The sequence below is a fragment of the Danio aesculapii genome, chromosome 3 (assembly GCF_903798145.1).
Source record: "Danio aesculapii chromosome 3, fDanAes4.1, whole genome shotgun sequence".
Lineage (NCBI taxonomy): Eukaryota > Metazoa > Chordata > Actinopteri > Cypriniformes > Danionidae > Danio > Danio aesculapii.
This window is the reverse complement of record NC_079437.1, coordinates 30296876-30308636: the sequence shown is the minus strand read 5'-3', so window position 1 is coordinate 30308636 and position 11761 is coordinate 30296876. Positions and strand designations below refer to the sequence as shown.

Genomic DNA, 11761 nt, shown 5'->3' with positions numbered 1-11761 from the left:
GATGTTAGCAAGCTAACGTTAAGGCGGTGCTAACAACACGGATTATTATAGAGCATCTCTTTAAATGGCTCTCCCACACATATTTGAATTTATTTGTTATAGTTAACGTAATACGTTATTATAACATTTTAAAATGTATGTCAGTAGGCGGTAGCGTTATTTTAAGATGATGTGAGCTTTGTTGGAGACATTCGAAATTAAATTTACCGATTAATCTATTTTATAACGTTTGATTAAGTTTGATAGTGCAGATGTATAGATGTCTTGTTGAAGTGTATGGTTTATCCCGATAAAGGAAAAGGTTAAACCAATTTTGCTTTAGCGTATCCTTATATATGACCCATAAGGGAAGTAAATGGGCTGAACCTGAATGTGGCCTGCTAGTTTGGTCAGAAGATTCCCCAGTAGCCGCACGCTCTCCTCTTTTGGCTTTTAGACAATACATTTACTTTCCTACGTCCGTCTTATTAGTTACTATTTGGTGTTGGTGTCTTTTAAAATTCCTGTCATTCCAGCAGGATATGCCCATCCCAACAGTTAATGGCACTCCCCATTTTACAACAATCCCTGATAATGCCATGTCATCTGACTTAAGAGAGCTGATTGTTTTGACACGGATACTGACCCAGAGCATTTCTCTAGGCTCAAGAGACGAGTCAGCTGGAAGAGCAACTGCAGGGATGGGGAGAGGTCATCCTGGCTGGAGATCAGATCCTGCGCTGGGAGAAGCCGTGGTTCCCGGGTGCATTAGTGGGCGCCACTACAATCCTCTTCACGTGAGTCTGCTGTTCATAGTGTGCATTAGTGCCACTTCTTGACTGGAGGCCTAATCTTTCACTTCAGTTAATCAGATAAGGTCACGCGCTAAAAGCCTTGGAAGTGTTTAATGTTTTTACCATTATTGCTTGTGCCTTAAAGCATTTTAAATTAAAACTCATTATTATTTCTCTTGTGGTGTATAATGCAGTCTTTCTGATATTCAGAATGACATCATAATTACTAGTGTAATTAGTGCTTTAATTACACTATTTAATAGTTAATTATTTTTTAAATGTCAGTTTTGTAATAGTTGAACAAGTGTTCGCAGTTAGTTACACCACTCAACATAAGGTTCCAGCAACAAGTTATTTTGCTGTCTACACCAGACATGACTCAACATCTTAATACAACAGTTATTCAGAAGCCCAATGGAATTTTATGTTCTAATTAATAAATATTAAACCTCATTAACATTATTAAAATACATGCTGAGTGACTGAGTCACAGTTATAATGTTTGTGTATAAACTATAGGCTTGTGTTTAAACTTCTTGTGTCTTCTGAAATGAGTCAAAGTCACATGTGTATCCAAACGTCAGGCATTAGAACACAAGATAACTTGTCAGCATTTGCTATTGCATGTTTTGTCTGCCACCCTGATGAGCACTTAATTTATATGGAGTAAAAAGAATGACGTAGACTATCTGCTGGAGATTTCATCATGACAATAAATGTCATAAAATATTCAAACTTGCATTGTTAACATTTACCACAGAATAAACTATACAATTGGCACCTGTGGCAGTCTTTGCCACTAGTAGTTTGAACTATTGTTCCAGTCGCTATGTTGCAGAATAGAAATAGTTTTTAAAATAGAAACTGTGTGTTGCAGTCGTTGATTGTTAGGACAAAAAAAAAACTACATTTAACACGCATTATAACTGCGAGTCAGTCACTCAGCATGTATTTTAATAATGTTAATGAGGTTTAATATTTATTAATTTCTCGCATTACATGTAGTTAGTACATTGTGTAATATTACTTGTTGCGTTGTTAGGTCTGGGCAGTTTGTTTTTTATTCTCTCCATTATTTTATTTATTTTAAGATCTGGTTCTGGATCCTCAAGAGCCATTAATTAACCCCCCCCCCCTTCCATATTCTAACAAAATAAGTTTAAATGAAGAATTCTATACATGGATATGTGACTCATTTTCTTTTTATTTTCCCCAATTGTACGCTTTATTTAGTAGCATTTGTATTAAACCCATGTTCACAGAATTTATAGTTAATTTCCATCCCTATACAATCTATTATTGCTCTGCCGAAAGAAGCCGTAACTGAAATGCTCTGCCTTAAACCAATAACATTACTTGCACCTGACAATGCCACCAATTCTTTTATTTTGATATTGTAAAAGAAATAAAAACAATTTAAAATAAACAAATCACTATGGATCTAGAAATTCATTCATTCATTTTTTTTTTGCTTAGTCCCTTTATTAATCTGGGGTCGCCACAGCAAAATGAACCACCAACTTATCCAACATATGATTTATGCAGCGGATGCCCTGCCAGCCCCAACCCATCACTGGGAAACATCCAGACAGACTCTTTCACACACACTATGGACAATTTTAGCCTACCCAATTCACCTATAGTGCATGTCTTTGGACTTGTGGGGGAAACCAGAGCACCTGGAGGAAACCCACGCGAACATGGGGAGAACATGCAAACTCCACACAGAAACGCCAACTGACCCAGCTGAGGCTCGAACCAGAGACTTCCTTGCTGTGAGGCGATCGTGCTACCCACTGTGCCACCGTGACGCCCTTGGATCTAGAAATTACAATCCAAATGATTTGACTATGCATAAGGACCAGTCTCAAACACATTATATTAGTTTGCTCTAGTCTTCTGAGTCAGTCACATGTGTATCCAAACATCAGTCATCAGAACACAAGATAACATGTCAGCATTTGCAATTACAAGTTTAGTCAGCCACTTTGCTGAGCACTTAATTTATATGGAGAAAAAAGAGACCCAGAGGCTTTGAAACTTTAATTTTATGCTACAAATGATTCTATATTGTAATAATCACATTTTATTTTCAAATATTGGATGGGATTTCTTTCAATATTATCAGTATGCTCATTGCTATATTGTATAGTAGGTGAAAACATTCATAAAACAGACAGAGGAGAAAATGCCTGGGTGACCTATTACTTTCTGTTAAACAATATGTTGTTTTGGAATTAGCAGGTGAATTTTGTTCCTCGAATCATCTGTTTTTTTTTATTTTTGTTTTATTTTTTTTATTGGTTGCTCAACTCTGTAAACCAGAGACTTAAAAATAGCCAATACTACAGCATTCAGTACTATGAAAAATTATATAAAAAAGCATTTATCTTAATATTTATCTTAAACAATTTCATACACATAATCTTTCATTCTAAGCTGATATTCTGCATCTTCCACAAAAAAAGTGTAGTATACTACGATGAATAAGAACATCAAGTTCTTAAGTCATGTCTTTCTCCTTTTTACTTTCAGGGACGTCATACTATTAAGTAATCATGCATGACTATATTTTCTCAGTTGTGAAATAGTTTCTGTTGAGACAACAAATAATGAAACCGAACCAAGAGTTTAGCGTTGTCTTTTTGTCATTGACAGACTGATCTACTACCTGGACCCCTCTGTGCTCACTGGTCTGTCCTGCACTGTCATGATCCTGTGCCTGGCTGATTATCTTGTGCCCACTCTTGCTCCTCGTGTCTTTGGTTCTAACAAATGGTGAGTAAAGAGACCACAACAAGCCTTACTCTCTGCCAACAGCAATAAAACGACAGTCTCTCCATCTCTCTGCGAAGTTCATTTGAAATGGCACGTTTCGCTTCAGAACTCAAGTGTTTATTTTTTGATCTAGTAAACTGTGGCACTTCAGATCCCCTTAGAACATGCACTGGTATTTGCACAGCATCTGTGTTCTTGCCTGTTCTAGTTTCATTTTAGACTATTTTCTTCTGGCAACTTCCCTTGCTCTAGTTGAGGATTCGGGGTGTCTCTGAGTGACAGGTTGCAGTTGCTGCTGAGTATCCAGTGTCAGGCACAGTGTTGGTTTGACTCAGCAGATCTTCACAGTCCGGAGAGTACCAGCGCGGTCAGCACAGAGAGGTCTTACTATGCAAGTCACATTCTGCAGAGCGTGTGGAGATCAGGGCTCTGCTGTTTATTTTAGTTTCTGGCAGCTTCCTGTGGCTCTTAGCGTCAAGCCTTCAATATGGTCATGTTTTGTGCACAGGAATAAAATGCAGAGGCTAAGCAGATATGGAAGCAGATTCAGGGCTCATTCGCACAGAACATTTTTTTCCATCCTAATGCGCTACTTTTCATTGATTATCAAAATAAACGCTTCCCATTCACTTTGAATGGGTGACTTCAAGCTTTGCCGAACTGAATTGTGGATCCGGCTCGCAACTTTTCAAGTGCCAGCGAAAACGTCAGCCAATCAGATTGCTTTATGCAAATACCCCAGCTCAGACAGTAGCTGATTGAGGACTTATTTCATTGGCTAGCGCTGCTATGACGATTGAATCAACCCCAACTTCAGACACGCCCCCCCGTCAAGTGTTGACGCTGAAGCCCATGTGAATGCACGGTTAGTGTTGTGAGCTTTTGTTTACAGGTGCTCAAAGTATAATGTCTAGATACCTCCGTGTGCTATGATTTATTTTAAAACCATTTTAAAACCATTTCACCTTTATTATGACAGGACAGTAGAGAATTCAGCCAGGAAAGCATTGGGAGCAGAGAGAGGGGAAAGGTCGGCAAAGGACCTTGAGCCAGACATTGAATTCAGGTCGCCGTGAGCATGTTGGTGCTATATGTCAGCACGCAGTACCACTAGGCTAATATAATGCTGATTTTTTTTTTTTTACTTCTCAAATATTTAAGCATAATTGACTGAGCTAACAGACATTAGGCAACAACTATTCAGAGAGGAGCAAATCTGTCACCAATTCATATTATAAGTAAACATTGCTTCAAAACCCTTCCTCCAAAACACCTTGAAACCCACCACTGCTTAATAAAGCAAATATTAAAAAAGGGCTGCACAATATATCATTTTAGCATCAATATTGCAATGTGATCATTCGCAATAGTCACATCGCAGGATATGCAATGTTGAGCGTGTATTATAACATCATTTGCATGTGTTTTTGAGGCCTGTGACTGTGTAATGTATTATGATTTTCAAAAGTATTAAGGAATATGAAATTGTACTGTTTGTAAACTTTAATGATTCATTTTATTTTTATTATTGAATTACTGTACCTGAATACTGTTAGACTGGGGAAACATTAAATCACTGTTTATTTAAATGTATGTTTTTCTTCATTGTGAAGATCTATGCTTGTAGATTGTTTGTTAGATTTTATGCTGATGCATTCCCACTACAGAATCATCTCAATCAAGCTAAAAATATAACTTCTTTTCAAATAGAGATATTCAAGTCATCTGATGAAATTGTATTCCTATCGTAAAATTGCAAAATAACAAAATACCGCAATGTTCAATTTTTCCAATATGGTGCAGCCCTACAAAAAACACACAAAACAAAACGCACTGAAAACCCCATACAAAAAACAAACTGAATGCTATACACACATATAGTAGGAAGCTAAACCGCTTACTGCAACTTTAAATTTGACAGCTGTTGGCCATTGTAAGCGTTAAATTACACCACAACCCTGTTTTGTGTTGACTCATGAATACCAGAATAATAAGCTATAAGTTCAGTCTTCACACACTTTTTTTTTTTTTTCTCTCCTCTCTCCACTGCCACTAAGGGTGCTTTCACACCTGTGAATCGATTCATTTGATCCGAAACAGGGATTAAAATTGTTACAATATTGCTCTTTGTTCTTGGTGCGGTTTGCTTTCACACGGCAAAGTTTCTGAACGGACCCAAAGAGCTAAAACAAGTCACGTGCAAGTAAACTCTCCTCACATTGGTCAGAATTTCAGGGTTTATTTTGCGGAGTTCTGCTCAGCTGTCATGCGTCCTTATTTTAATTTATGGCAATGAACAACAAAACATTATAAGCGGAAAGCTGTGCTTTGAATGGTGACACCCCCAGACATCACCAAATATAAATCAGAGGTAAGACTTTCTCATACAGCTCCCTTGGCTAGACTGCAGTTTGGTCGATTTTCTTAACGGATAAACAGCTCTCTTTAATATTTCAGCATGCTTTCACTTAGTATTTGACATGAAACGCATATACTGGTAGGAATGACATCCTGCCCTACTCATAATTCTCTCTTCATATAGCCATATATATGCCTATTACATATTCATAATACACTGTGATATAGCTGGGCTGGGATCGTTTTGCTTTCTCACTACAATTGATCCGCTCCAAAGTTAGTTTCAATCGAGCAGAGACCATCTCATTCAGGCGATCTCGGACCGATTGATTTGGCGAGGATCCGAGCACGATTGCTGGATTCCCATATGGCAAACAAACTGCGCTAACTGGGCAAATGAGTCCAAAGTCTAGGTGTGAAAGCACCCTAAGCAACCGCTATTTTGTTAGAATTTTTTCTGACAGCTCCAAGCTGGTCAAGTGATTCGTTGCTAAAAATGGTGATCTAACCGACCCAGATATGGTTTTGTTGCACATTTCTTAATGGGAAAGTATCCAAGCAACATCCCTCCCTCAGCACCATGTATCATCACCTTTAAATTTACCCGTATAAAACCTGCAGAAGCTTACATTATATCGTATGCCACTCATTTTGCACTATATGTTATTATTCTTTGACTAACTGTTATTATTGAATGAGATGCATTTTGACAAAATCCCCCCCCCCCCCAAAAAATACAAATAGTTACTGTGTAAAAACCACATTCCTTCCTAAATAGGTGCTAATTTTGAGAAGTATTTACTCTGACTGGTAAAAAAGTGATGTATAGTTTGAATGTGTGTAGCGTGAGTGGAATTTGGATCCACTATATTTGATATCTTGTTACTGTCACATGATTTACCAGCAATTATAGTTTCACTTAACTGCCATTCATAAACCCTTGGCCTTGTGGGATAATAAAGTGTCCATCAGATGTGCACTGCAGAATCTCAGTGGAAGTAATAGGTCTTCTCTGGTCTTTTTGTTTTATGAGTACTGAGAGTACAGACCTTTTACATCTTGTTGGAAATAATTTTTTGCTTGCTATGTGTTTTATAAAAAAAAAAAAAACATGAATTCCTCCCAACCCCTTACAACAAAAATTGAAATGTCTTGTTGTTTAAGTTGCAGTGAAATGCTTTGAAATGTGCCTTTTTAATTCAATGTTTGATGCAAGCTCAACTGAAACATGAAGACAGGGTGGGACATAGTAGCTCTTTCCTGTTTTGGAGCACATTAGCTTATAGATATTCTTAAAGCTAACATACGGATACTAACATCTAAAAAAAACTATTTTAATTTCACAGAAAAATGTAATACTTGCTATTGTGGAGGTTAAATAAATGCACATTAGATGTTGTAATTATTAGTTCTAGTTTGTGGAGTGTTTTGAGGAGTTTGTTTATTTTTTTTTTCCTGCACAGGACCACAGAACAGCAGCAGCGTTTTCATGAGATCTGTGGAAACCTTGTGAAGACTCAGCGCCGTGTGCTCGGCTGGTGGAAACGTCTGTTTGCCCTGAAGGAAGAAAAGCCAAAAATGGTATGCTGCTTTGACTTGTTGAACACCTTCCTCGATTCATGTCAAAAGAACTTACTAGTGACTAATAAGCATTTCACAACCCTGTGTAAGCTGCAATTTTTACACCAAACAACAAACAACGATGAGCCCAGACCTAGTTCACAGCTTATACATGATTAAGGAGTAATTTTGCTCTTAAGAAAACATTTTTCAGGGCTCAGTCATTGTTGATGTCACAATATAGATTAAACTGTATTATTAATGACTGCAGATGTGTAAGAAGCAGCCCTCATTATCTCTATTCTTAAAACATTCATAAGCAAGCAAATAGACACAATAGATGTTTTTTAGATTCAAAGCTAAGTGTGATCAAAAGTGAAAAGATTCAGCCTTTCATCACACAGGTCATTTTAAAATGTACCAAATGGAATGTTTTTTGTGTTATTGTAACATTTCACTGTAATGCTGCTTTTACTCTGTCTTCAAATCAATATAGCTTTTATCAAATGAGACTTCCAGAAACTAAACCTCTCTTTGAGGTTTTATGCTGTAAATTGCTGCAGTAAGAGCTTAGCTTGTGAATGTGAATTTATCACTTGACTTTATCAAAAGACTTTTAACCTTATGATAATACACACTTTTATGAGCTGGATGACAGAAGTAGGCAAGTGAGAACTTGATGTCATTGTGAAAGTTTTGCTCTTCCTCCTTGTAACATTTGTTTTACTTCTCTGTAGTATTTCCTCTCTGTGATCAGCAGTCTTGTGGCAGTGGCCTGGATTGGACAACAAGTTCATAACCTCTTCCTCACCTACCTAATAGGTATGCTGTTTTCTCAAAAAATAAAATGTATACATTTTAAATAGTTAAAAAATAATATTATAAAAAAATAATATAAAACAAAATGATATATTAAAAAAAAAATAATAATAAAACGTAGGTTTCAAGCTAGCACAAAGTGTTATCTATAAATCTGACACAACTGTGCAAACTGTAGAAGAGTCTCTGACCTCTTATCAAAGCTAGACTCGTGCAAACACACTAGGCTGCGCAACAAAGAGGTCATTGTACTTGGGTCATAGAAATTGTGAATTTCCATCCAGAAATATGTGCTGCCTCTTACCCTCCCTGCACACAGGATTTATTAAATCTCCCTGTACCAATCAGAGGAAACATTCAAGTGAGCTGAAGTCATTTTTCCAGTTGTTATAAATCCTATTTATATTTTATCCTTGTTTGCCCTGCTTGCTTGTTTGTTAAAAGGAAAAAAAATCTTAAAACACTAAGCTAAACTAAACAAGACTCTTACTGCATCTAATATTGCTGGTTTTATGGTGATTGGCATGATGGTGAAGTGCAAATACTGTATATTCCATATCCTTTTTAGTAATTTGCTTTGAATAAATGTTAGAGGATGAAAAAAAATGAAAATTCTGTCATTTACTCGCCATTGGCTTGTTCCAAAACTATTTATGTTTCTTCTGTTAGAACAAAAAATTATTTTGATATAAATTTTGAAGAATGCAGGTAGCTGTAATTTTCCCCCTCTTTTTTTATTTAAAGTAACTTGCCCAAAGCTGTTCATTACCTACAATCCTTAGCCTCAGTCTTCCATTCACAACAGTCAGTGCGTGCACGATATGAGTAAAAAGTAGATAGTAATTAAGTTTTTTGAAACTCGATATGCTAAAAGACATCTGATATTCATATACTGCACATGCATGCTAACATCTCATTGTATCTTGTATGCAAATATAGTCTAAAATACAGCAATATCATTCGCTTCCTGAAGTGTTGACAAAACCAAACTGCACATGTTTTTTAGCCCCGAACACCTTCCATAAATTCTAAAGGGTGAAGGGTGCCAAAAACCAGCATTCAAAATATCATCTTTCATGTTCAACAGCAGAAACTCAAAGGTTATAAACCACATGAGGGGGAGTTAATAATGCAGTTATTTTCATTTTTGGGTGAACTATATCTTAAAGATACAAGTGAAATGGTGATAAGAGAAAATAATGCCATTTTTAAACAAGCTTTTCTGTCATTGTAATCAAGTAGTTAACACTAAAATACACAATTTGAACTCGTTGACTTTCAACCACTGATAAGTGGTCAAAAACAAAGAACAAATTGCTTCTGTTGTGTAAACTTTTTTTTATTATTGATACTGTTTAGCATGCCTTGTTACATGCTAGTTTACCAAATGAGTAATTGTCCACTTATTTTCTGTTTTGTATCCACAGTGAGTTTCCTTCTGCTGCTTCCTGGCCTCAACCAGCATGGCATCATCACCAAATATGCTGGCATGGCAAATAGAGAAGTCAACAAACTTCTCAAACAGAAGGAGAAGAAGAACGAGTAAAAGATAAGGCTGGAATGAAAGAAATTCAGGCAAATTTGAGTTAAATGTGGTCATCTTCCCTGCTTATTGTCAAATTTCTACAGACCAACATAAAGCTTTTGCAGAAACTAAGCTGATAGTGATAAGTAACATCTAGAGAACAGCCTAAATGTATGCAGAGATCTCTTAAGGTTCACGTGTAACTTTGTTTTTAGGTTTCAGTTTGAAGTATACATTTGTTTTCCATCAGAAGTATTTTATTTTTTTCAATGCTGAAATACTCATTTCAGCTCTTACAGTCATGTATATTTGCATGTCATAGCACATTTTATAAGTCTGTGCTAAATATAGAGCGCTTAATTTCTTTGAATTTGTTAAATTTGCAAAGCATCTGCCCAATGTTTGCTTTACCAATTTGATGCTCAGAACACATCATCAGAAGTCATGAAATGTAGCCTTTTTGTCTACGAATAGCTTGGAAACATGCATTTCTGCACTGTTCTGAAAATTGCACTGGAAAACCTGAACTGGAGTGTTTGTGAAGCGGACGTTAGACCCATACTGCTGTACTAGTGCTGTGTGGACCCTCATTACTGTCCTCTAGCTCTAGCCACTTCCCAATCGAAAACCTCTGTGTGTGTGTATGTGTATGTGTGTGTGTGTGTGTGTGTGTGTGTTTATACACGTTTATTTCCTCTCTATTGTGTGTTCTATCAGCTTGTCTTAAGTTTGTCTTCTCTCCATGTCATTTTACCTGTCGTTTTGTTCGAGTGTGTTCTTTAAAACATTAAATTGATTTGAAACTTATTTTGTTACCAGATCTGTGTAGTTATTATAAACCAAAGCTAATAAACGTGTAAATATTAGAGGGGAAATTAACAAAAAATTAGACGTTAACGAAGTACTATAATTGAAATAAAATTAAAAGGAATATATTTAATTGAACTAAAGGTTACAGAAACATAATTATGAAAAAGGACATTTTCTGAATATATTAACAGTATAGGTGGTTTACACAACACGCCATGTTGGAGAGCAGAACGTAAACGATGTCACTGTACCAAATTAAACTTGATCATTTTCAACAGGATAATCTCAAGATATGCAATTATTGTCATGTTTCGGCCTGTATCGTTAAGTCAAACAGGGAAAATAAAGAAACTTTTAGAGTACTAAAGACAAATTTATTACAAATCAATCAGAATAGAGCCTTTAATTCAGTTTGTCAAACTAGTACAACTTTTCCTGCTTCCTCTATATCAGCGTTTCCCAACCCTGTTCCTGGAGGCACACCAACAGTACATATTTTGGATGTCTCCATTATCTGACCCATTCATTTCAGGTTTTGGAGTCTCTTCTGATGTTATGATAAGATGATTCAGGTGTGTTTAATTAGGGAGAGGTTGAAAATGTGGACTGTTGGTGTGCCTTCAGGAACAGGGTTGGGAAACACTGCTCTATATGATTTAGCAGCGTGAAATGCACATTTTCCATTGTTTAGACAGAATAAATAAGCAGAACAACGTGTGTAGTGGATTACCATGCAGTTCATGATGTTGTTTACTTTAGAGTATCTTCATAAAGGTCAGGCATATGGGTAACTGACAAATAATATGACGCAAGTAGAAACGCACTATATAATAATGAGCTCAAATATTGACACAGGTGAGGTGAATATTGTATTATCTCCTAACAATGGCACATGTTAAAGTGTGGGTAGGTGAAAGCAGCTGTTTTCATCAACCTATTTTATGCGCATTTTGGACAGAAAAAACGGTTGATGGAAACGCCAAGACGCGCAAAAACGTATGCGCATCACTGAGTAGGATAAACTTTTTATTCTATAAGAAAAGATGCACATAAACTATGATTGAAACACTTTTACAGAACAAATTGCAGTAAAAAAAAAAAAATCAATCATGTGATGATAAAAATATGTGTGAATGGA

At 36.3% G+C, this 11761-nt stretch overlaps 1 protein-coding gene across 1 annotated transcript in view; it reads left to right on the top strand.

The window, feature by feature from the left end:
- Positions 1-10620, top strand: part of arl6ip1 (ADP-ribosylation factor-like 6 interacting protein 1) — an 11011-nt gene extending 391 nt beyond the window's left edge. The window contains exons 2-6 of the mRNA XM_056453627.1: positions 643-776; positions 3432-3551; positions 7373-7490; positions 8207-8291; positions 9716-10620. Coding sequence (XP_056309602.1) covers positions 643-776; positions 3432-3551; positions 7373-7490; positions 8207-8291; positions 9716-9834 — 576 coding nt within the window. The 3' untranslated portion in view covers positions 9835-10620. The remainder of the gene's footprint in view (positions 1-642; positions 777-3431; positions 3552-7372; positions 7491-8206; positions 8292-9715) is intronic.
- The last annotated feature ends 1141 nt before the right edge of the window (positions 10621-11761 follow it).